The sequence below is a fragment of the Diabrotica undecimpunctata genome, chromosome 1, assembly GCF_040954645.1.
Source record: "Diabrotica undecimpunctata isolate CICGRU chromosome 1, icDiaUnde3, whole genome shotgun sequence".
NCBI lineage: Eukaryota > Metazoa > Arthropoda > Insecta > Coleoptera > Chrysomelidae > Diabrotica > Diabrotica undecimpunctata.
Window position 1 is genome coordinate 111641110 of NC_092803.1, and position 27285 is coordinate 111668394.

A 27285-nucleotide genomic window follows, 5' to 3' on the forward strand; every position below is an offset into this window, starting at 1 on the left:
TTTTTTATTATTTGTGTTACGTTTTGTACTGTTTTATCTACATTTTATTCAGATGAGATACGCCTAAGTTGACCTTGCAGTTAATAAGCTCTCGCTAATTACTTTATACTAGTTAGATAATTTACTACTTTAGATATGCGGTCTAATTTGTCCCAGTAATCGAACTAAATGTCAGCAGTGTCGGAGAATAATCTGAAGAGATATCGAATCAAGATTTTGCACTCACGGTACCTAAACAACTAAATTGCTTTAGTTACATTTTATTTTTGTCAGTAGGTTAGTAATATTTACGGCTTATTTATATGTTTACTGTTGCATATATTTAAAAAATATTTTTTATTTTAGGTCTATTGGATGGAATTCAGAAAAATTTTGATTTAAATGAGGTCGTCGAAAACAACGAGTTTGAAAATCTGTTATTATATTACCATTGGGGAACTTTCTCATGCGAATATACACTACAAACCAAAGGGTTTTCAAAACTATTGTCATATCCGAGAGATTCTTTTGATTTAATCTTAGTTGAGTACACTCTTAGTCCTTGTTTACTTTATTTGATACAAGCTTTTAATTATCCACCGACTGTAGTAGTAACACCATTTCTCTTGCCAACATTTTTATCTGAAACATTTGGAAGTGATGTTCAGCCTGCTTATATAGCTAGTTATATATTAAATTACGATGGAAAATTTACATTTTTCGACCGATTACGAAATTTTCTACTGTTAAAGATGGACACTCTATTGCGACACGTCTATGTGAATGAAAAAATAAAAGGTTTGTGTTCCAAGTTCTAATGTATAATTTTATTTATAATAAGATATGTTTTATAAGTTTATTTGTATATTGTTAAAATGTTTATGACATTGCAATTCTTAAAACCGTGGTCTTCTTATTCTTAACTCTCATCCATTACCTTGATATATAAAAAAATTTTTTTCAATACATACCGAATCCTCGAAATAACATAACAAGATAAATGAATATTTTGTTTTTGGTAAACATACGCCATTTTTTTTGTTTCAATCTAAAAAGTAGTAAAATTAATGTGAAAAACCCCGTAGTTGGCTGTATACCATCGTTTAAAAAAACACAGAAGTTAAAACACTTCACACTTGTATTGTGGTATAAAAACATATAGTTAAAACTTTATAAAACGTGTCGTCAAAATTTAAATACTGGCATAATGTTTTCGATCTGAACAGATCATCCTCAGTACCTTGTGTAATTGTAGCTAACAATAAAGTTAAATGTGTGACCTCCTATATGGGTTTACATCATTCCGAATGTTACAATTTGTTTATGTTGTGACTTTAGGTCGATGACAATGGATAAACTTTTAAATTACTTTAGGGACTACATGTCTCCCTGCTCGATTTTAAACGCGTGGTACTTGTCAGTTAAAACGACACAGACCAACTTATCATGGACTGTCATTTCTAACCAGGCATACACCAAAAAAAGAACCACTTTACTATCTCTATTTACGACATGAAATATTTTGACTCCGTGTCGCATGAATGACTTATAGATATATTAAGAATATATAACCGTGACCTTTTTAAGGCATCTAATGACAGATTGGAAGACTAAAATATACCTCCAAATACCTGGTGAAAAGAATATCGAAACGGAAAATATCGCAATCAACCGCAGCTCGCTAATGCAAGTTTTAGCATTAAAAAAACAATATCGTAGTGGCGAGGCTTAATCATCTGTTGTATATGGATGATTTAAAATGAATGACCTCCACTCGAAATCACCTAGATTACTCGCTAAATACTGTAGAAACTATCTCTTAAGTATGCACTTCAGTTTATACAAGTACCGTATTTTGAATATAGTCAGAGGAAAGGTTCAGCCTGGAGGATTTAATAATCAGAATGGCCAAAATATAGAGGCTTTAGGTGAAAAGGACATGTACAAATATCTGGAGTAAAACAAGGGTAAAGCAGCTGTTTTGCTCACATTTTAAGAAAAAAAATTTCGTTAACGCACCTACTTATATTCCGCGCTTAACCATTTATTTAGTATGGTTAAGTGGACTAAAACGGATATAGAAAATCTTTAACAAAAAGTACAAAAAAACACGTCACAAAGGCACAGAAACACGATGCTCGTAGTGCATTGAAAAGAACGACATTACCGTGCTATTTACGAGGTAAAAAACGTATGGCTATAAATGAGCAAATTGAACAATAGAATGTTAATTCAAAAATCTATTTTTGGAATTAGGCTATATACTTTACATCGCGCAATTTATACAGTAGATAACACAACACCGCTTAAACTTAGTGAACCAGAAATGCCAATAAATCACCTTTGTAGAGACGAAAAAATGCGAACCTGGATAGGTAATCCTCTGCACGGACGACCTCCCAATAAAGTCAGTCAAGACTAAGTCGACAATATAGCGTCGAACTATTGGCTGACATCAGGAAAGATGTTATCTGAAACAGAAGGTTCATTACTCGCCATTCAGGATCAGGTTATACCAACAAAAAATTAGCTGAAATATATCGTAAAAGACCCTCAAGTCCAAAACGACAAATGCCGATATAGATGTCAAACCCAAGAAACCATCCAACATCTTACCGGAGCCTGCCAAGCATTTGCTGCAACTGAATATAAGGAACGGCATGAATCAGTAAGGAAGATCCTTCATCAAGAGATAGCTTTTAAACTGGGACTTATTCAAACAAACCATCTCCCCTATTATCAATACCTTCCTGAGGGTATGCTTGAGAGTGACAACTGTAAGCTATACTGGTATTACACTGTAGTCACAGACCAAACAGTAGCACATAATCGACCAGACCTCGTACTAGTTAATAAACTAACGAGACAAACAACACTAATTGATGTGGCGATACCTAACAACAATAATCTGCGTGTTATATACAACGAAACGATCGCCAAGTAAAGAGATCTAGAAACGATACCTTTTATTCTTTCTAATATTGGAGCCATTCCGAAGAACCTCCTAGAAAACATGAAAAAGCTGGGTCTAGATGAACATCTCTACAAGACCATACAGAAAGGTGTGCTACTCATGACGTCCAGATGCGTTCGATAATTTTTAGGAGATAATCCTAGGTTAAACAAGTCACCTAAAGCTCAATAGCACGGAAAGAGTCCCACCAGAGCTCAATTCTTTTGATGCCGTAGGTATCTGGGATGACTGAGTTTTCGTCTTCGAAGGAGTCAGAGCTGTATAGCTAAATGTGAATAATAATAATAATAATAACTGAATAAATAATAACTAAATAATACTGAAGTCCTACCCAATTATATCACAGAGGCCCACACATTAGAATATTTGCATATGCTGATTTACTGTGCAGCAACAGCAATTGCTAATGTTATGGGCATTAAGATCAGAACACGACGGGGTACCAACATCGGAAGGACTGGTAACAGAATAGCACCCTGGGAAAAACGACTGCTGGGGAAGATTTAATTACTGCGTAGGGACATTGGACAAATAACAGAATACATAAGAGGAGTAAGAAGTAGAAAAATCATCAAAAGAGCTGAAGAAATATTGTTTAACACTCTAAGACACTCACGACATGATCCAGAAAACAACACACCTCAACAATGCCTGGACACATTAAAACAAAAACTATCTGTTTACTCAGGCCGCCTGAGGAGGTACAAGGTTAGTAACCACCGGAAATGCGACAACATACTTTTTGAGCAAGCAGAGAAGGCTTTCTATAGGAAACTTAATTCCACTGTAGAAAATGCAAATAATAAATCCTACCCAAGCCAAGAAGAAATTCATGAGTTTTGGGGAAACCAACTTTCGACGCCAGCTACTCATAATAACAATGCTGGATGGATTGAACAAACGACGAACAACTGTCAACACTACAGTAATATTCCTTATGAACCTTTCACCACTGAAGAAGTCTCGAACATTATCAAAGAGCTTCATAACTGGAAATCTCCTGGACCAGACGGAGTTCAAAACTTCTGGCTAAAGAAGTTTTGGAGTGTTCATGAGCTTTTAACAGTATTTATTAATAATATTATTTCTAATTCACAGGAAATACCATCATTTCTTACTCAGGGAACCACTTATCTAATACCGAAGGATCAAAGTAATACCCAAGATCCAGCAAAGTACCGCCCAATTACTTGTCTTCCAACTTTGTACAAATTGGTCACATCCTGTGTGGCCCGGCGTATCTACCAACATTGTGCTCTGAACAATATCATAGAGCCTCAACAGAAAGGATGCGCTAAGGGCTCCATGGGCTGCAAAGAACAACTTATTATCGACTCAGTCATTTCTAACCAGGCATACACCAAAAAAAGAAACCTGTTTACTGCCTTCATTGACTACAAGAAGGCTTTTGATTCAGTGCCGCATGAATGGCTGGTAGATATATTAAGAATATATAAAGTCGATGATAATCTCGTGACCTTTTTGAAGAATATAATGGCAGAGTGGAAGACTAAAATTCACCTTCAAATACCGGGTGAAATTAATATCGAAACTGAAAATATCCCTATTAACCGGGGGCTTTTCCAGGGGGACTCGTTGAGTCCACTTTGGTTCTGCCTAGCAATGAACCCACTATCTCAGCTGCTGAACTCTACTGACTCAGGTTTTAGCATCAAAAATAACAACACTGTTGTAGCGAAGCTTAATCATCTGTTGTATATGGATGATTTAAAATTAATGGCTTCCACTCGAAACCACCTAGATGAGATGCTAAAAACTGTAGAAAATTTCTCAAATGATATCAGTATGAATTTTGGACTAGACAAGTGCTGTATACTAAATATAGTCAGAGGAAAGATTCAGCCCGGAGGTTTCGATATGCAAGATGGCCAAAACATCGAGGCAATGGGTGAAAATGATATGTACAAATATCTCGGAGTAAAACAAGCGCGGAAAATTGACCATAAACAAATGAAAACTGAACTAACTTCGGAGTTCGTACGAAGAGTAAGACAACTAAATCGGTCATATCTTAATAGTAAAAATTTGTTTAAGGCATTAAATACGTACGCCTGTTCCGCGCTGAGCTACTCATTTGGTATTATAAAGTGGTCAAAAACAGATATAGAGGATCTTCAGCGGAAAGTAAGAACACTTCTCACAAAGGCGCAAAAACATCACCCACGCAGTGCAGTAGAGAGAACAACATTACCGCGGTATCAAGGGGGAAGAGGACTTATGGATATAGGTGAGCAATTGAATAAACAAATTGCTAATTTAAGAACTTATTTTCAGGTACAGGCTGAGACATCTACTTTACATCGAGCAATTTGCGCAGTAGATGACACGACGCCGCTTAAACTGAGGGAACAAGAAATGCGCATAAACCACCTGACTAAACAAGACAAAATGCGCACCTGGATGAGTAAACCTCTGCATGGGCGACATCTCAATGAGATCAGCCAAGAATATGTCGACAATACAGCGTCGAACTATTGGTTGACATCAGGAAAGATGTTTCCCGAGACTGAGGGTTTCCTACTTGCCATTCAGGATCAGGTTATTCCAACTAAAAATTACCTGAAATATATTGTTAAAGATCCCCAAGTCCAAAATGACAAATGCCGATATGGATGCCAAGCCCAAGAAACCATCCAACATCTTACCGGTGGCTGCCAGGCATTTGTCGGTACTGATTATAAAGAACGCCATGACTCAGTAGGAAAGATTATCCACCAAGAACTAGCTGACAAACTGGGACTTCTCCAAACCGACCATCTTCCTTATTATCAATACGTCCCTGATAGAATGCTTGAAAATGCCAACTACAAGCTATACTGGGACCGCACTGTGCTTACAGGCCAACCAGTGGCCCATAATAGACCCGATCTCATACTAGTTAATAAAATTACTAGGCAAACAACACTTATTGATGTGACGATACCCAACACCAATAATTTACGTGTTAAATACAACGAAAAGATCGCCAAGTACAGAGATCTAGAAATACAAATCAGGAGACAATGGAGAATGGAAAGTACCCAGACGATACCCATTATTCTTTCTACCACTGGAGTCATCCCGAAGAGCCTCCTAGAAAACATAAAAAAGCTGGGTCTAAACGAACATCTATATAAGATTATGCAGAAAGCTGTGTTACTTTCGACGTCCAGATGCGTACGAAAATTTTTGGGAGATACACCGACATACCAAGTCACCTAGGACTCGATAACATGGAAAGAGTCCCACCAGAGCTCAATTCTTTTGATACCGTAGGTATCTGGGATGAGTGAATTTTCCCCTTAGAGGGAGTGTGAGCCGTATGGCTAAATCTGGATAATAATAATAATAACCATAAACAAATGAAAACCGAACTAACTTCGGAGTTCGTGCGAAGAGTAAGACAACTAAATCGGTCATATCTTAACAGTAAAAATTTGTTTAAGGCATTAAATACGTACGCCTGTTCCGCGCTGAGCTACTCATTTGGTATTATAAAGTGGTCAAAAACGGATATAGAGGGTCTTCAGCGGAAAGTAAGAACACTTCTCACAAAGGCGCAAAAACATCATCCACGTAGTGCAGTAGAGAGAACAACATTACCGCGGTATCAAGGGGGAAGAGGACTTATGGATATAGGTGAGCAATTGGATAAACAAATTGCTAATTTAAGAACTTATTTTCAGATACAGGCTGAGACATCTACTTTACATCGAGCAATTTGCGCAGTAGATGATACGACGCCGCTTAAACTGAGGGAACAAGAAATGCGCATAAACCACCTGACTAAGCAAGACAAAATGCGCGCCTGGATGAGTAAACCTCTGCATGGGCGACATCTTAATGAGATCAGCCAAGAATATGTCGACAATACAGCGTCGAACTATTGGTTGACATCAGGAAAGATGTTTCCCGAGACTGAGGGTTTCCTACTTGCCATTCAGGATCAGGTTATTCCAACTAAAAATTACCTGAAATATATTGTTAAAGATCCTCAAGTCCAAAATGACAAATGCCGATATGGATGCCAAGCCCAAGAAATTATCCAACATCTTACCGGTGGCTGCCAGGCATTTGTCGGTACTGATTATAAAGACCGTCGTGACTCAGTAGGAAAGATTATCCACCAAGAACTAGCTGACAAACTGGGGCTTCTCCAAACCGACCATCTTCCTTATTATCAATACGTCCCTGATAGAATGCTTGAAAATGACAACTACAAGCTATACTGGGACCGCACTGTGCTTACAGACCAACCAGTGGCCCATAATAGACCCGATCTCATACTAGTTAATAAAATTACTAAGCAAACAACACTTATTGATGTGGCGATACCCAACACCAATAATTTACGTGTTAAATACAACGAAAAGATCGCCAAGTACAGAGATCTAGAAATACAAATCAGGAGACAATGGAGAATGGAAAGTACCCAGACGATACCTATTATTTTTTCTACCACTGGAGTCATCCCGAAGAGCCTCCTAGAAAACATTAAAAAAGCTGGGTCTAAATGAACATCTATATAAGATTATGCAGAAAGCTGTGTTACTTTCGACGTCCAGATGCGTACGAAAATTTTTGGGAGATACACCGACATACCAAGTCACCTAGGACTCGATAACATGGAAAGAGTCCCACCAGAGCTCAATCCTTTTGATACCGTAGGTATCTGGGATGAGTGAATTTTCCCCTTAGAGGGAGTCTGAGCCGTATGGCTAAATCTGGATAATAATAATAATAATGATAAGGGTCTTCAGCGGAAAGTAAGAACACTTCTCACAAAGGCGCAAAAACATCATCCACGTAGTGCAGTAGAGAGAACAACATTATCACGGTATCAAGGGGGAAGAGGACTTATGGATATAGGTGAGCAATTGGATAAACAAATTGCTAATTTAAGAACTTATTTTCAGGTACAGGCTGTAACATCTACTTTACATCGAGCAATTTGCGCAGTAGATGATACGACGCCGCTTAAACTGAGGGAACAAGAAATGCGCATAAACCACCTGACTAAGCAAGACAAAATGCGCGCCTGGATGAGTAAACCTCTGCATGGGCGACATCTTAATGAGATCAGCCAAGAATATGTCGACAATACAGCGTCGAACTATTGGTTGACATCAGGAAAGATGTTTCCCGAGACTGAGGGTTTTCTACTTGCCATTCAGGATCAGGTTATTCCAACTAAAAATTACCTGAAATATATTGTTAAAGATTCTCAAGTCCAAAATGACAAATGCCGATATGGATGCCAAGCCCAAGAAACCATCCAACATCTTACCGGTGGCTGCCAGGCATTTGTCGGTACTGATTATAAAGAACGTCATAACTCAGTAGGAAAGATTATCCACCAAGAACTAGCTGACAAACTGGGACTTCTCCAAACTGACCATCTTCCTTATTATCAATACGTCCCTGATAGAATGCTTGAAAATGACAACTACAAGCTATACTGGGACCGCACTGTGCTTACAAACCAACCAGTGGCCCATAATAGACCCGATCTCATACTAGCTAATAAAATTACTAGGCAAACAACACTTATTGATGTGGCGATACCCAACACCAATAATTTACGTGTTAAATACAACGAAAAGATCGCCAAGTACAGAGATCTAGAAATACAAATCAGGAGACAATGGAGAATGGAAAGTACCCAGACGATACCTATTATTCTTTCTACCACTGGAGTCATCCCGAAAAGCCTCCTAGAAAACATAAAAAAGCTGGGTCTAAATGAACATCTATATAAGATTATGCAAAAAGCTGTGTTACTTTCGACGTCCAGATGCGTACGAAAATTTTTGATACCGTAGGTATCTGGGATGAGTGAATTTTCCCCTTAGAGGGAGTGTGAGCCGTATGGCTAAATCTGGATAATAATAATAATAATTAATATATCCTAATCACCATCCGAAGCAATATCTTTGTTAATGTCCTCCGAAGCCTCTCGATAGTATAGTATATAACATGTTCGGGGTCATATTCCATGCATTGAGCAAATAATGGACATCACATTTCTTGTCATCTTTAATATGATTTTCAGGTGGGACTTTTATCATATGAAGTTCAAAATGTTTAATTTGCACCTCTCTATTATTAGCGGATTGTCTACACAGGGGGCAAGGGATCCCTGGTCAATTTTTCCGCTTTTGTTTAGAACTAAACGGTTTGCCTCAGTGATTTTTAACTGCTTGTTAGTTTTAATTACAGTTTTTGAGACTTTTTGCCTTGACATCCATTTATAGTCGTGACGTATGACATGGAAACTCCTAAATGTTCGAACAATATCCTCGTATACTTCAGGAAAAAGATTACTTTTATTTTCACGTAATTTTTTTCTATTATACCAAATGAACGATCCGCAGCATGAACAAAGTTCCACACACTGAAAAAAATCACTCGATTTTAAGCAGGTGTTTACTTGCCAACTCAATTAGTAACTTGAGTAGCACTGAAAAGTTCTTATTTTGAGAATAACAGCTGTTAGAAAATAATCGTATGTGCTTTATATTATTTTTCGTCACAGTATACTATATACTGGTTAAAAAATTACACAAACATGGCGTTATTTCGGTACAATCGTTCCTACCATGATGTAAATGATGATGTAAAAAAAAATACGCTATCCTTATTTAGGTTTTTTTGTCTAGATTACATCATATTTTGACTGATTTTTTGGATATTCAAGATTGTTTTTAAAATATTCATTAACTACTATCCTATGTAGCAGTCATAAATTCTTGATGAAAATTTAAATGTCTATTTGATTAAGATTTTATCCAACTTTGTTTATGATAAACGAACCATCAGTTAAAGCAGTAAAAAATCGTCATCATACGATGTAACAAAAAAAAAATAAGATAAAATTTATTGTACATAAAAAATTTACGGTTTTCAGGATTTTTTATGTAAATTATAACTAATTTTTATTATTCATTTTTGCAGAATATGCAACTAAAGGATTCGGGAAAGACCTAGCACCACTTGATTCCTTAATTAATCATGTATCTCTGGTTTTATGTAACACCATACCAGGATTTCATCATGCGCAACCTTTGGCTCCAAATATCATACCTGTAGGGGGATTACATATTACTGCGGGCAAAGAATTACCTGAAGTGAGACACAATATCTTTTAAATTTTAGAGTGTAAAAACAACAACAATTTAACAAATAAGCGGTTATTTATCTATCATTCTCATGCATCAATGAAATGTAGAAATCAGCACGTCCAACTAACTTATCGATTGAGCTACAGCTTATCATTTCCTTCGTTTCTATGCATATATATATATATATATATATATATATATATATATATATATATATATATATATATAATATATATATATATATATATATATATATATATATATATATATATATATATATATATATATATATATATATATATATATATAGTGTTTAAAAGCCAAATGGAATAAATTCATTATTTAGGTTACTGTACATATTTATAAAAAATCCCGAAACACGTCAAATTTAAATTATAACTTGACATTCTTTAACGTGAAAATGCAACCCCTACCTTCAACCCCCTTAGAATGACAGGTACAATACCCAATTTTTAAAATAGGAAGTATAGGCTTGTGATCTATCGTTTGAAAAGTCTTTTCATTCTCCATTCAAAAATGTTGTCGCTTTCAAGTTTATTAAGATTAATTAAGATAAAATAAATTAAAATCATGTGGTTACCGAAATTCGCTACAATACAATCAAAAACTAAAATGTAATGCAAAACGTAATAAAATGTAGAATACGAAAAAGAACTATGAATGTTAATGAAGTAGATGTTTAAAATGTTCACCGCGAACGTCTTGGCAACATCCTAATCTCAAATAAAACTGTCTTCTAACATTATTTAACATAACAGGCGTGATCGACCTAATCGCAAGCGTTATTCGTTCTTTTAAGTCATTTAAATCAGAAGGTTTAGTTTTGTACACATGGCTCTTCACATATCCCCATAAAAAGAAATCTAATAATGTAAGATCAGGTGATCGCGCTGGCCATTAAATCGATCCTCGCCTCCCTATCCACCGATTGGGAAATATTGTATCGAAGTACTGCCCGACATTAAGTTGGTAATCTGGTGGTGCTCCATCCTGCTGAAACCAAATCGTATTCGCTGGAACTTGAGGGTTTCCTGGATCAGGATATAAATTTGCCAACGTTGGAATGACATCATTTTGAAGTAGTGCCAAATACTTGTTGCCATTCAAGTTGCCCTCAATGAAAAAGGGACCAATGATATTGTTTCCTACAATCCCTGCCCAAACATTAACCTTTTGAGAGTATTGAGTGTGTTCTTATCTCATCCAGTGAGGATTTTCCGTGGCCAGTAGCGGCAATTTTGCCGATTACCATGACCGTTAAGTGAAAAAGTACACTTATCAGAAAACATAACGTCTTCTAATTGGATAATATTGTTATCCAACATGTCCCTCATTTGCTCACAAAAAAATGTTCTCCTATCAAAATCGTCTTCCATGAGCTCCTGAGTAGGTATTATCTTATAGGGATGCAATTTATTTTCTTTTAATATGTTTACTATCGATGTATGGCTAGCATGGAATGTAGTGGATGCCTATCTACTCGATGTATGTGGATTTTCCTGAAACTCAAACAACACATCTAATTTGAGTTCATCACTCAGTGCATTGGCAGCTGCTTTTTTTATCTGCTTTACATGACTAAACTCGCGAAACTGCTTCTCTATTTTACTTATTGTTCCTTGGGATATAGGCGGTAAATTAGGAAATTTCTCATGAAATAGGCGAGTTACTTCCTGTTGTGTTCGGGTGTTATCTTCGTAACCAATCATTTGTAAAACTGTTATTTTATGCATTTCCGTTAATCTAACCATTTTTCAGAATTGAATTGAACGAACTTTTTAGTTAAATTAAAATACTGACAAATTAAATAAAACAATTTACTAATGCGTGTTAAAATAACGTTGCATCGGAAATTCTTTAAAGTTTTTTAATGGTTACCATCTAAAAACCACATTGCTATGGTTTTTGTTCACTTTCTCATTATCAAGACCTAAACGGGAAATAAGTTTTGAGTATATTTTAGCGAATTTCGGTAACCACATGAATTTAATTTATTTTATCTTAATTAATCTCAATAAACTTGAAAGCGAGAACATTTTTGAATGGAGAATGAAAAGACCTTTTAAACGATATATCACAAGCCTATACTTCCTATTTTAAAAATTGGGGGTTGTACCTGTCCTTCTAAGGGGGTTAAAGGTAGGGGTTGCGTTTTCACGTCAAAGAATGTCAAGTTATAATTTAAATTTGACTTGTTTCGGGATTTTTTATAAATATGTACAGTAACCTAAATAATGAATTTATTCCATTTGGCTTTTACACACTGTATATATATATATATATATATATATATATATATATATATATATATATATATATATATATATACATATATACATATATACAGATATATATATATATATATATACATACATATATATATATATATATATATATATATATATATATATATATATATATGATATATATATATATATATATATATATATATATACATATATATATATATATATATATGTTTTCTTCATATACACGATTTATTCAAATTTAATTTTTAGGAATTTATGAAGATTATGAACAACGCCAAGGATGGTGTAATTTTAATGTCTTTTGGAACAAATATACATTCCGCTAACCTTAAAGAAGACAAAAAGAAAATTTTTCTCGAAACATTAGGCCAACTAAAACAAACAGTTCTATGGAAATTTGACAAAGATCTGGATAACCTTCCCAAAAATGTTATCTTAAAGAAGTGGTTGCCGCAAAAAGAAATTTTAGGTAAATATAATTTTAGAGTACCTACCATATTTTACGTATTTTATCTATCTATATATATATATATATATATATATATATATATATATATATATATACATATATATATGAGATAATAATTTCCTTTGGTATTACAATCCTCCTCAATATTTTCTTAACATAAACCTACTGCTTGAGGCAGATTTCTAAACTTTGCTTCGAACCACCAAAAAAAGACTAGAAATACGGTACATTTCTTGCTATGAATAATAGAATACTCCATATTATATGTGGCGACCGGTTTCTAAGTAACAATCAGAGCAAATTACTTAAGATATTTATTAAAAAGAATTATTCGAAGAGAGTCCTTAAAAAATTAATTTACAACTCGCACTACCATGAGGGACCATTGGCTAGAGATGCTCCACAAGACTTTAAATATAAAAGATTGCCCTTCATTGGTAACCTGACAAGTAAGATTACAGCCCTCTTCAAACGATACATCAGAATTGGTAGGTACAGCGGTATTAATCACAAAAGTTTGTTTTCTCGTGATAAAGATAAGACACCAGTAATATACACTACCAATAAAATTTACAAAATACCGCATTTAGGCTAAGAAGTTGCTGTATTGGACAATCAAACTAATGGTTAAAACAACGCATTACCCAGCTCAAAAGTGACTGCCATAAAGGTAAACACACATGCGCTGTTGTCGAACACTTTATTAACACGGGTCACCAGTTTGACTATACTAATGTTGAAATCCTACAAACAGTAAATAAGTATAAAAACAGGCTGTTTCTCGAAATGTGTTATATTACCAACACAAAAAAAAATTCCAGACCTACTAAACCTAAAATATACTAAAGGAAATTATTTTAAATAATATACGGCTAGAGACCAAAACAAAAATTTTTATTATATATATATATATATATATTATTGTGATATTTAAAGTCTTGGTGCGCCAAGCAATAATTAGCTAATTAATTTTTTTGATTAATTAAAATTATTTAAATGATATGATTATGACTCTATCACAATTTTTAATTCTTTTATCTCAGGGTTAAATTCGTGCTTCAATATCTAGGCTATTACATGTGAAAGGTAAGGTCCAGAGAATACCGGAATAATAAAAAACACATATGATCTAACACTATATATTGAAATAAAAATAATGAAATAATTCACACTCAAAGGTTTTCAATAAACAAATCTCATATAAGGATTCTCAAAATTTTGTTCTCCGTACGTGAACAATCAAAATTAATGGTACAAACAATATTAATTGAAATCTCAAAATCCCAAACTATTCTAACTCTCCTAATCAAAATATTTATATCCTTTCTCAATTACGTGTAAAAATTTTGTTATCAATAAAAGAAAAAAAACTGCAGAAACAAAAATATCTCTCTCTGATGATGAGTGGTCCAAATCCTTGTTCCTTGTAGACTGTATTATCTCCTCTCAACCGCTCCCTATGTAAACAGCAATCTTACACAGATTGTTGCAAGTATATCGTCCTTAATGATCTCCTTCAAAAGCACAAATCATTCAAATTATGATAGCCTTTCTCCTCTCGATAAACTGAATCTCTCGTTGGCCCGAGTGAAAAATGACTCTTGGAATATCTTCTCTTTACGATAAACTGAATCTCTTGTTGGCCTGAACAGTGACTCTTGGAATATAAGTAGAGAAATATGACTTACAATATTTTGCTGCTTCAGCTTCTGTCAGATACACTAACTCCACAAAAACTCACTAACATTCCACTACTGCTTGCTACATTTCAGGAACCGCCAGAGAACAATCACCGTTCCTCTCACAGACTTGGAAACCAACTGACTATATCTTTTCTCTCTCCTCCATCTCGCTAAACTTTTTCCTACATACTTATCCCGCCTTTTTCAATCTCCGCCAATCACAACTCGTCACAATTCCCCCATTTTTTCATTTCGATAACAAACAAATTTTTACCTCTACTTATAAATTTCCTAAAACTTATTTACAAATAATATTTTTCTATAATTCTTAAAAACTAACAAAAACCACTTTCTATAATCCCTTCTATTGTCTTTAATCACTGCATTAATGTATTTTGAAAAACCCCGTTCAATTGTCTGTGGCTTTCACTTAAACTTATGCGGGTCACTCAAGTATAACAAAGAAATAAATGCAAAGCTTACTTTTTGTTTGGTACAGGTAATTCAAGAAATTAATAACTCTCCTTCTTCGAAATGTTTGTTGGATATTATCCTACTTATCTGAATTATTTTAATGTTATTGAATTTTGAAATATTTTTAAACAAACCAATATTTTTCTCGATTTTACATATCATAACAAATCCCCGCCATTTGATCTGCCGAAAACTCTTTGTTAAATTTTAAAAATGACAAAAGTTTTCTAGGATCAAATTATTTCACTATGTTATTAAAATCTACTTATGATACTGACAAATGTCGTGAATGTTAAAATACCCCGTATATTGCCTGTCTTTATACGGGATTGGATATATTTTCGTTTTAAATTTTTCCAAGTATTTTCCCTTAAAAGAAAGTTCATAATTTTTAACCACTTGATTTACTTTATTAACAAAATCTCCATGGTTTCCTAAAATCTTCTCTATTTCCTTCTCCATGTTTTTTCCACAATTTAATTTTCTTTCATCCACCTTTTGTTCACATGTGTTCACTGTCCATAATACTTCTTCACAAAATTCTGGATTCTCGTCCATCAGTGCCATTTTTTCTTCTGTTTTCTTTTTATCCTCTAATTCCCTTTGGTATTCCGAGCACCATGTTTCTATTCCTTTCATTTCTCTGATGATACCTTCTTTTTCTTCCTGCTTCCATTCTGTTTTATCGTCGGTTGTCAACAATTCTTCTGTACCTTCTATTTCCTGTTTTTCTCTGGTCTCCATCTTATTTTCCTGCTTTCTTTTCGAACTCTTCTTCTTTTTCTTCCTTCTCTTTTTCTTTTCTGTTAGATCTTGGTTTTGTACTTTCGGTTTATCCTCTACAGTCATATCGATTTCTTTGCATTTTTTCTGTGCATTGATCCTTACAGAATTTGTTTTCCTATCTGTTTGCTTTTCTTCTCCTGTGTTGTCTGGTTCTGCTCTGATTTCCAGTTTATTTTCCGAAAAATTTATGGTGATATCTTTTTTCCTCAATTCATCAATTCCCGCTATCATATCATGATTTAAATCTTCAATCACCACACATTTCATAATATGGAATTTGTTTCCCACTCTTATCTGTACTCCCAAGCCTTCGTTTACTGTCGTCAAATTTTTATTGTTTGCACCCACTAAATCCACCCTAGGAATCTTATACACAAATCTGTCCAAATTTAATTCTTTTACTAGTTTTTTATTGATTAGCGATATCTCCGATCCAGAATCAATCACAATTTTAATCGCTTTATGTTTTATAAATGCATCTAAAAATATTAGATTAGAATTAGAAATTTGTCTGTCGTTTCCTATTGCTACATGATTCATCTCCCTTCTATTTTGTTGTTGGAAGCTCTGGTTATTTCTATCGTCCCTTTGTTCGTTAGTATTCCTATTCGGAGGATTTTGTGCATCTCTATTCCTGTTGTGATTTTCATATGTTCTCTGTTGTGTGTCATTCCTGTTATCGTAATTTTGTTGTCTATTGTAATTATTGTAATTTCTCGGCCTATATTCGTTTGTTGATCTGGGATGTCTGTTTCTCTGGTCATTATTTGATGAATACCTTCTTTCCGCTCCATTATATTGGTCATGTTGTCTTCTATTTCTCATTTCTTTTCTTTTCGCTTCTTTTAATTGAAGGAATTGGCACAAACTATCAATATCTTGATAGTTTCTCAAAATCACGTGATCTTCCAACGTTTCCTCAAAATGTCTGCTGATCATTTCTACCAGCTGTTCGGTAGAATATTTGTATTCTAGATATTTTGAATTGTTATATATCTGCAAAGCATATCTTTCTTCAGATATTCCCATTTTTTCGTGATATTTTCCATTCTGTAGCTCTTGGTTGATTTCTCTCTGTTTATTTTTCCCCCAGAAATAGTTGAGAAATTTATTTTCAAAATCTGTCCAATTTTCAAACTCATCTTCCTTGCTTTCATACCATAACGCTGCTCCTTCTTTCAAATGGTTTCTAATTGTTTCTTTGCAATCGTCAAAATATCTAATATGTTGTAATTTGGTTTTCAAATTTTTAACAAACGGTACTGGGTGTGTTTTCCGAATATCCCCGCCAAATTGTATTTTCGCCTCGCTTGTTCCATGGATGATAACTTCTCTCCTGTCTCCCGTCTCTCGTTGTTTTCTGATATCCTCAATTTGTTTTTCTATTTCTTTCTTGTCTTCTTTCATTACATTTTCAAGTTTGCTTTCTAATTCCTCCAAATTATCTTTAATTCGCATTTCTTGTTCTTTCATATCATTTTTAATTTCATTAATCTCTTCTATTTGGTGTATCAGTTCTTTCTTTATCCCCTCAACACATCCTCTAATTTCCTATTCATAGTTTTCCAGACGCTGCTCTATACTGCTCATTGTTTGTTTTGTTTCCCGTTGGTTTCCTTCCATTTTTAGTGATGTTTCTTGTTGATTTCTATCCATTGTTTGTTTTGTTTCTTGTTGATTTCTATCAATTTTCTTTGATGTTTCAATTTGGTTTTTCTCTATTGTTTGTGTCTGTATTTGCATCATTTCTAATAATTTTTCCAGCATCCCTGTTTCTTTTCTTTCCTCCATTATTGTAGCATTTCCTTCATTATCCGATCCTTCATCAATAATTGTTTCCTCTTCTCTGTTATCCTCCTTCCTTTCTTGCATTTTGTTTTGACTCCTTGTGGTCGACATGTTGTTTCTTTTCGTTACTGTTTTTGTCCCCGCCAAATGTGAAATTTTACAACACTCTATATGTTTCAGAACACGACAATATTTCTCCCCAAATGTATTAAATTTTCACGACAAATATCAAATATGCAATCAGTAAAATTCAAATAATTCAAAATAAATATCAAATGTACGATTGGTAAAGAAAATAAAATCAAATAATTCAATAGCAGTAAATATCCACTAACTACGATAAATCAATAAATCAAATTTATATTCCCTGGAAAAATTGTCAAAATACTTTCAAATTCAAATTCCCTCAATGTTATATGTTTTTATCTCTGGATCACCTGTACTTATTCCAGATCTCTTTCCCTTCCTTCAAATGTAAAGCTGCGATATTTTCAAGCCCCACGTTTTGGAAGCCAGTTATTGTGATATTTAAAGTCTTGGTGCGCCAAGCAATAATTAGCTAATTAATTTTTTTGATTAATTAAAATTATTTAAATGATATGATTATGACTCTATCACAATTTTTAATTCTTTTATCTCAGGGTTAAATTCGTGCTTCAATATCTAGGCTATTACATGTGAAAGGTAAGGTCCAGAGAATACCGGAATAATAAAAAACACATATGATCTAACACTATATATTGAAATAAAAATAATGAAATAATTCACACTCAAAGGTTTTCAATAAACAAATCTCATATAAGGATTCTCAAAATTTTGTTCTCCGTACGTGAACAATCAAAATTAATGGTACAAACAATATTAATTGAAATCTCAAAATCCCAAACTATTCTAACTCTCCTAATCAAAATATTTATATCCTTTCTCAATTACGTGTAAAAATTTTGTTATCAATAAAAGAAAAAAAACTGCAGAAACAAAAATATCTCTCTCTGATGATGAGTGGTCCAAATCCTTGTTCCTTGTAGACTGTATTATCTCCTCTCAACCGCTCCCTATGTAAACAGCAATCTTACACAGATTGTTGCAAGTATATCGTCCTTAATGATCTCCTTCAAAAGCACAAATCATTCAAATTATGATAACCTTTCTCCTCTCGATAAACTGAATCTCTCGTTGGCCCGAGTGAAAAATGACTCTTGGAATATCTTCTCTTTACGATAAACTGAATCTCTTGTTGGCCTGAACAGTGACTCTTGGAATATAAGTAGAGAAATATGACTTACAATATTTTGCTGCTTCAGCTCCTGTCAGATACACTAACTCCACAAAAACTCACTAACATTCCACTACTGCTTGCTACATTTCAGGAACCGCCAGAGAACAATCACCGTTCCTCTCACAGACTTGGAAACCAACTGACTATATCTTTTCTCTCTCCTCCATCTCGCTAAACTTTTTCCTACATACTTATCCCGCCTTTTTCAATCTCCGCCAATCACAACTCGTCACAATTCCCCCATTTTTTCATTTCGATAACAAACAAATTTTTACCTCTACTTATAAATTTCCTAAAACTTATTTACAAATAATATTTTTCTATAATTCTTAAAAACTAACAAAAACCACTTTCTATAATCCCTTCTATTGTCTTTAATCACTGCATTAATGTATTTTGAAAAACCCCGTTCAATTGTCTGTGGCTTTCACTTAAACTTATGCGGGTCACTCAAGTATAACAAAGAAATAAATGCAAAGCTTACTTTTTGTTTGGTACAGGTAATTCAAGAAATTAATAACTCTCCTTCTTCGAAATGTTTGTTGGATATTATCCTACTTATCTGAATTATTTTAATGTTATTGAATTTTGAAATATTTTTAAACAAACCAATATTTTTCTCGATTTTACATATCATAACATATATATATATATATATATATATATATATATATATATATATATATATATATATATATATATATATATATATATATACATATGTCCAAAAGTTTGGAATATTGGAATATTTCATCTTTTTATCGATTTTTATATATAAATTCTTCTGAATAGTTAAACATAATTTTGTTTTAATTCTCAACAATACTAAATATATCTTTAAACCAGATAAACGATAAGCAAAAAAATTATTTATTCTCTTGGAGTGAAAAACTTACAATGTACAACTTACATTTAAAAATAAATTAGTATAGAAAAAAATAATTTTTAATAAAACTAATAATTAGTATTTCCTCCATTTGTCTGTATTCATGCCTCTAGGCGATTTTTAATGCTGCCGATTAACTGGTCGAGCTGGGCTTGCGGAATTCTCTTCCATTATTGACGAGCAGCATCTTTTAGTTCTCAAAGTGTAATATAGGGATTGTTTTGCTTCTTAATGCGTGTTTTGAGAATGTCCCAAGCATTTTCAATAAGTTTAATGTCGGGGGAATTCGAGGGCCACTGTAATGTAGATATTCCTTCTTCTTCCAGAAAATTGTGTACTGCTGCTGTTCGATGAGGAGGTGCGTTGTCATGCATAAACACAAATTCATCACCTACTGCCCCTCGGAATAGACGTACGACAGGATTTAAAACTTTCTCGATGTACACATCACCAGTGGCTCTTCTCTCCAGAACCAGCAGTGGCGTCCGTGTACCACTCATAATAGCACCCCAAACCATAATATTGCCACCTTCAAATGGGACACGCGGTTGGGCTGTTTCTAGTCGGGCTTGTCTTTCTGGGGCGAATCAGATAGCAAGCCAATTTTTGACCCATCAGAGAACATCACGTTATTCCAGTTAGGCCCATGATACACCATTTCTATAGCTCATTGCAACCTTACTATTTTGTGTTGGTAGGTTAGTTTAGGAACACGTAGTGGTCTTCTACGATACAAATTTACCGCATTTAGTCTGCGTGTTATTGTTTGGCGTGAAATATTCAGTCTTTGAAGCCTAGAAAGTTCTCTGGATATATCACTTGTAGATTCCAGACGATTTCTGCGAGCTATCAATGTTATTTGCCCGTCTTGAGATGATGTTGTATATCGACTTCTACCACTTCTGGGACGATCCTTGACGTCATTTGTATCTTAGAATTTTTTTTTAATTTTCGATACAGCACTCTGAGTAACATCAACAATATTCGCGATATAACTTTGACTCAAGCCCTGTTGTAACCAAACAATTACTCTAGATATGTCAAAATGAGATATCACGTTTCTAGGTATTTTTAAACAGCTCAATTAAAATTTAAACAAAGACTGAAATAATGCGTAAATACGCTAATCAGTTAAATGTGACCAAAATCATACAAAAGCGAATCAAATTTTTTATCATTTTCATTTAAAAACGCTCTAGAATGAATATCAACAACAGTTTTAAAACCACCATAGGCGTAAATACATTATTTGTACGTATTCCAAACTTTTGGACATGTATATATATATATATATATATATATATATTCAAATAACAGAATAATAATTAAAATATTGTAAAAGTTTACCAAAAAAAAAAAATCTTGATCTTAAAGATAATTTTCAAGTTTTTGAAGTAGAAAATCTACTGTTACTTTGATAATATCAATAGTTAGTAACAATAAATCACTGAAAACTTTGTTTTCAAAACTTCCACCAAATTTATTTTAAACTCTTATCACTACAGCTGTTTCGGCTGATTGCCTTTCTCAAGTGATCTATTTTTGGCATGCGTTTACACTTTATAGTTCCTAATGAAATAAGTTGAGGAGGGGAGAACTGTGTGTCTCAAGTTGGTCATTCAGAATTGTATCTGTGTTTTTTAATTTGTTGATGTTAACAAAGATAGCGTAAGGCCTTTATTTTGAATGTGAACAATTTTAAATTCATCATTAAAAGAATGATTATGATCTAGAAGGTGAAGTGCGTATGTAGAATATGTTTTTTCTATTATTGAAAGCCCTTTTATGTTCTGCTATTCGTTTATTAAAATTTCTACCAGTTTGACCGATGTAAGTTTTTGGGCAGTCGCCACATTTAAATTTGTACATACCACTGTGTAAGTGTTTTTTATTTTGGCTCTTGTTGTTTTTAATATATTTGCCTAAGTTGTTATTTGTTCTGAAAGCTGGTGTTGTTTCTTTCTTTCTCACACAACATAAACTGGCAGCCTACCATAGTATGGCACATAGATTAACAGAAATTCCGATGTCAAAATACAATTTTGAGACACAATTAAATATCATTAAGCAAATAGCAGTAAACAATGGATACACCGAACAAGCAATTAATAAAATGTTAAATCAAAAACTACACAAGAAAGCCCTGAAATTAGTATTTCCACCACCAGAGAAAAAACCCAGTACCTCCTGCTCCATTACATATACAGGCTGTTGCCGAGAGGGGGCATTTGGGCCTGTAGGACCCATCGCCGGCTCTTCGGGCTTCTTCCTATCCCCGGAATTGGATCGGGTATTCACCATCTTTGGTTTGTCGATGGTAGAAAGGTTAAATATCACCGCTGTTATAAATAACAGTTCCAGTGACAAATATCTGCTATAGGTAACGGTTCCAAGGAACAGTTACAAAGTAACAGAGCAAAAATGGAAAACAGATAGGTAAAAATGATCTAAGTATTCCTTGACTTACGGAAGGAATAACTTAGTAAACAAGTAAATTAAATGGTATAAAAATATAATGCAAAGAAAAATGTTTCTAAGTGTTTCTTGACTTACGGAAGAAACAACTTAGAACAAAAAATAAACAATAGAATCAAATATAGTAAAATAAATGCACAAATATTTATAAGTGTTTCTTGACTTACGGAAGAAACAGCTTAGCAAAATATGGAAAAATGAAATAGACAAATATATAAGTATTTTCTTAACTTACGGAAGAAAATATCTTAGATAAAATATCAGAAATAATAATGCGATATGAAAATATTTTTAAGGGTTCTTTTGACTTACCGGAAAAGAACGACTTAGACACACAATAAAACATCAAGTCGGATATCAGAGAAATACTTCTAAGAGCTCTTTGACTTACCGAAAAGAACTACTTAGATACAGAGTACAAAATCAAATATATAAAATAGAAAAAGCAAGATAAATATTTCTAAGTGTTCTTAACTTACGGAAGAACAACTTAGACACAAAATACAAGAAAAATAAACAATCAAAATAATCAAATAAAATATCAAACAATCAGTACATGAACAAATATAGACTAATGTAATATTCTAACCTGAAAAGGTCTGAATATACAATAATGCTAAAATAAAAAAATGGTATATAGGAAATCAGAAACTAAAACAATAACTTAGTAGGAACAATAATAGCACCGACTAGGTCTACAGTAGAAGAGGCAAGCTCGACTGATCGATGAGAGAAAATCTACCTGCTTTTATGTAAAACAAATCCTTTGTTTTACGTAGCGAAAGTGGAATTTCCCTGCATCGAATCAATTAGAAATTTGGATTTGGCCAAACTTGGAATTCCCAAGTATTTTGACCGATATCCAAATTCCTTGATGCGTCCGGCACGGCTGTCAGCTCCCGGCTGACACGCCTCCGGAGGACAAGGCAAAATATCAACAAAAATAGCCAAACACATAAAAAAGAAAGGAATAACACCAGATTTCAGAACAAATAACAACCTAGGCAAATATATTAAAAACAACAAGAGCCAAAATAAAAAACACTTACACAGTGGTATGTACAAACTTAAATGTGGCGACTGCCCAAAAACTTACATCGGTCAAACTGGTAGAAATTTTAATAAAAGAATAGCAGAACATAAAAGTGCTTTCAATAATGGAAAAACAGATTCTACATACGCACTTCACCTTCTAGATCATAATCATTCTTTTAATGATGAATTTAAAATTCTTCACATTCAAAGTAAAGGCCTTAAGCTATCTTTGTTAGAATCTATGGAAATCAACAAATTAAAAACACAGATATAATTCTGAATAACCAACTGGAGACAAACAGTTCTCCCCTCCTCAACTTATTTCATTAGGGGCTATAAAGTGTAAACGCATGCCAAAAATAGATCACTTGAGAAAGGCAATCAGCCGAAACAGCGGTAGTGACAAGAGTTTAAAATAAATTTTGTGGAAGTTTTAAAAACAAAGTTTTCAGTGTTTTATTGTTACATAAAATGAATTTCCATCAAGTAACGGTCGAATCCATCAATTATTTAATAGTTAGTAAATTAATCAATAGTCTAGTAACTAGTATTGGGAGAAACTTGATGTTTTTATTTAATTCATTACCTTGTTATCTTATTGTTTTTAATATTATAATTGGTTAAAGAATCAATCAAATATAACAATCAAACACTGAAAACTTTTGTTTTCAAAAGTTCCACAAAATGTATTTAAATTCTTATCACTACAGCTGTTTCGGCAGAGTGCCTTTATCAAGTGATCTATTTTTATGTGTTTACCCTTTACAGTCTTTAACTGAATAGGTTAAGGAGAGGAGAACTGTTTGTATCAAGTTGGTCGAAATAATTTGAAATGCGCCAATAAAAGAATGATTTTGGTCTAGCAGATGAAGTGCGTACGTAGAATCTGTTTTTCTATTTAAATCGCTTGAATCTGGCAAAATTGAACATGAAAAAGCTAAGTTCCTGAGAACTATAAGTTTGATGTCATTTGTATTGAAGATTCTAGAAAAACTGCTCGATAGATACAGTAGATAGAGTGTCATCATGTAGCTTGATGTTATCCTCAGGGAAATTTTATCTTCTTCCATGTGAAATCTAGTCAGTGACATGAACTATTATGGTTGAACGAGACTCAGCAACGACAAACATCATGTCCTTAGCTATGCGGTTGACCTGGTTACCCAAGCCCACAACAAATTTAATGGTAAAGTCACAGATAGAATGTAATAGGCTCTGACTTTTGTTACAGAATGGACTTCAAAGAGTTTATCTTAATCACTCAAAATTTTAAAACCATGGAAAATACCAGAAGGATGAATTTAGGAGAAATATTCTAAACCTGATTGATATAAATCTTAATCTGGTGTGTGAATTTTAAGTACTTTGGGAAATATTACACTCGAGGCTTATTTGGAATAAGCAGATTAAACGAATAAGCAAGAGCGAGGTGACTATCTTAATAGTAGCCAGACACACTCATGAAAAAATCTGGGGTGTAAAAGCAGACGTGTTATATTGGATTCATGACTTTTTATGTGACACAAGATCACTACACCGCATATAAGTTATATTAGGTATCTTTTTAATATTATATTACTGTAATTTATTGTTTTAACTCTAATAACGTTCATGGTTAATAAGGTTACTTAAATAAAACAAATTCTGTAAATTTTTCACAGATTTTTATTTAAATTTGGAAGAGGGAAATTTGCAGTATCTGTTTAATTGTTTATATAAAGAAATTCATGTAGTATTAGTTGAATTTATCAATTTTTTATTATTTGTTTTACATATTTTTTTTTTATTTTTTAGCTCATCCTAACCTAAAACTCATTATAAGCCACGGAGGAGCCTTAAGTAGCGCTGAAGCGTCTGCCTTAGGGGTTCCTGTTTTAGGAGTACCATTTGTGTTAGATCAAAATGCAAATATACAATTGTTAGTAGAAAAGAAAGTTGCCTTAAAAGTAGATTATGTCACTATGACTTCAGAAGTTTTACTAGATAAAATTAACCAGCTTTTAAATAATCCGATGTAAGTATAAAATGTATATACGTTGATTTTTGAGACCCAGTGTGAACTTTTTAAGAATTTCTTTACTTATACATCTACCTGTCTGGTGCATTTTTATTACGTAGTTACAATTTTTTCTACATCCACTACTCAAAAAGCCTTTTATGTATAGTTTTATGTTAAAAAACTTGATATTTCTTCACCATAATTGAAATATGACATTAGTGTGCCGGAAAGTGATATTTTTGTGCCAGAAACTTTTTTGTGCACAGTTCCATATGACATTCTAAACAAAATAGCATATTGTGCAACAAGTGCTGAAAGGTACTAATTTCTCAGGAGTGTAAAATTGGGGCACGAGCGCATTGGACTGGAAGATTATGACGACATCGTTTAGGGTTTCGCCTTTTCAAGGAATGACTGCTTCCTTTTTTTGTTAGGGGGCCTGAATTGGGAATTTGTTAAAAATCGTTGTGTTATAATGATAAATTTTTGTGGTAATACGGTGCAATGTTAAAGTAGTCTTCTCACATTTATTGTTTAGAGGGCGATTCTGCTACTAATATGCTATAAGGGGTTTTTTATAGGAACGACTCTTAGTTCAACTATTTTGGCTACTACAGATTGTTACGTGTCTTATAGTAGGGGAGTTGATTCGAGGGCTTTAAAGTACTCATCAGGAAGTTCGTTGCCTGCTAAATTTAGAAATTTAGCTAGAAGAAAGGGTGCTTTGGTTTTTGGTCCTCAGCGAAGGCATGTCGTTCCCCTTTTGCTATGTTGTTCAAGCTTTCGCTAGTTAGTAGAACATATCTTTTGTTAAGAGTTTCAATCCGATTTTTCACTGTGGAGATATTGGCTAGTTGGTGGATCAGTGCTGATGAATAATCACGACTTTTTACCATAATTCTCCTCAGGATTCTCCTCAAAGTTGTTATGATTTTGGTTCATTAGTCTTTCATTTAATTTATTAAAGTTTTTGACTGATTGTATAATATAGTGATTGATATGCTGAAAAAACTATACTAAATGATAATATATGATGTTCTTTAAAGATACTTCTTTTAGCAATGTCAAAATATATACTAATACTTTTAATATTTTTTAGTTACGCTGAAAATGCAAAGATATTATCAAAAGTGATAAACGACCAGCCACAAAAACCTCTTGAAAGAGCTGTTTTTTGGGTCGAATACGTAGCTAGACATAATGGAACTCACTCTTTTGATCCACCTTCCAAATACCTACCCTTTTATATTACGTCTTGTCTGGATATCTATTTGTTTATATTAGTTGTATCTGTGATTGTTATTTATGTATTAAAAAAATGTTTTACTTGTGTTATAAGTACAGTTTTTATTAAAAGACAGTCAAAAAAGTTAAAAAAGAAATAAAGTTTTTACATTAATAGAGGGTAAAAAGGGTTTTATTTGTTTATATTTTAATGTGAATACTTTATCAAAGGCAACTGAAATTCCTGCAAATTCTTATCTTTCTCTTCTTGCACATTTAAGATCTGGGACGAAATGCAAAAATGTAAAATATTGTCCATTGTACTTCGAAAAATCTAAGATCACGAAAGAAAATTTAAAAATATTTTGTAATCATCTGTTATTGAGAGAGTTATAAATTAGGTATAATTAAATTATATATTAATTGCGACATATTTCTAAAGTACCTATGTATGAAATAAAAAATACACAACACTGATGATTTGATATTGATTTATTACACTCCAGATAACAAAATAAATAGGCAAGCAGTTTACCCCTAAGCAGAGCATAAATCGAAAAATTGTGAAAATATGTACTAATGTCATATATTGATACCTTTGAACCTTTAAAAAATTAATCATATATTGTTTATAAGTTAAGTCATTTAACTAATTCGAATAATTATTCCTGGAAATATATACCCAAGCATTTTGATGAGTTAAAGTATTTTGATGAGTTATTAACAACGAAAACTATGAATTTTGCGTATAAAATGTCAACATGATATAATAATATAAAAATTATAAAACGCGCAGATTAAATTTATAACAAATCATATTCGA

At 33.2% G+C, this 27285-nt stretch overlaps 1 protein-coding gene across 1 annotated transcript in view; it reads left to right on the plus strand.

Moving 5' to 3' along the window:
* The window catches only part of LOC140452488 (UDP-glycosyltransferase UGT5-like), a 38162-nt gene extending 11215 nt beyond the window's left edge, over positions 1-26947 (plus strand). The window contains exons 2-6 of the mRNA XM_072546784.1: positions 346-777; positions 9908-10080; positions 12615-12834; positions 25034-25253; positions 26338-26947. Of these exons, the coding sequence (XP_072402885.1) occupies positions 346-777; positions 9908-10080; positions 12615-12834; positions 25034-25253; positions 26338-26623 (1331 nt within the window). The 3' untranslated portion in view covers positions 26624-26947. The remainder of the gene's footprint in view (positions 1-345; positions 778-9907; positions 10081-12614; positions 12835-25033; positions 25254-26337) is intronic.
* The last annotated feature ends 338 nt before the right edge of the window (positions 26948-27285 follow it).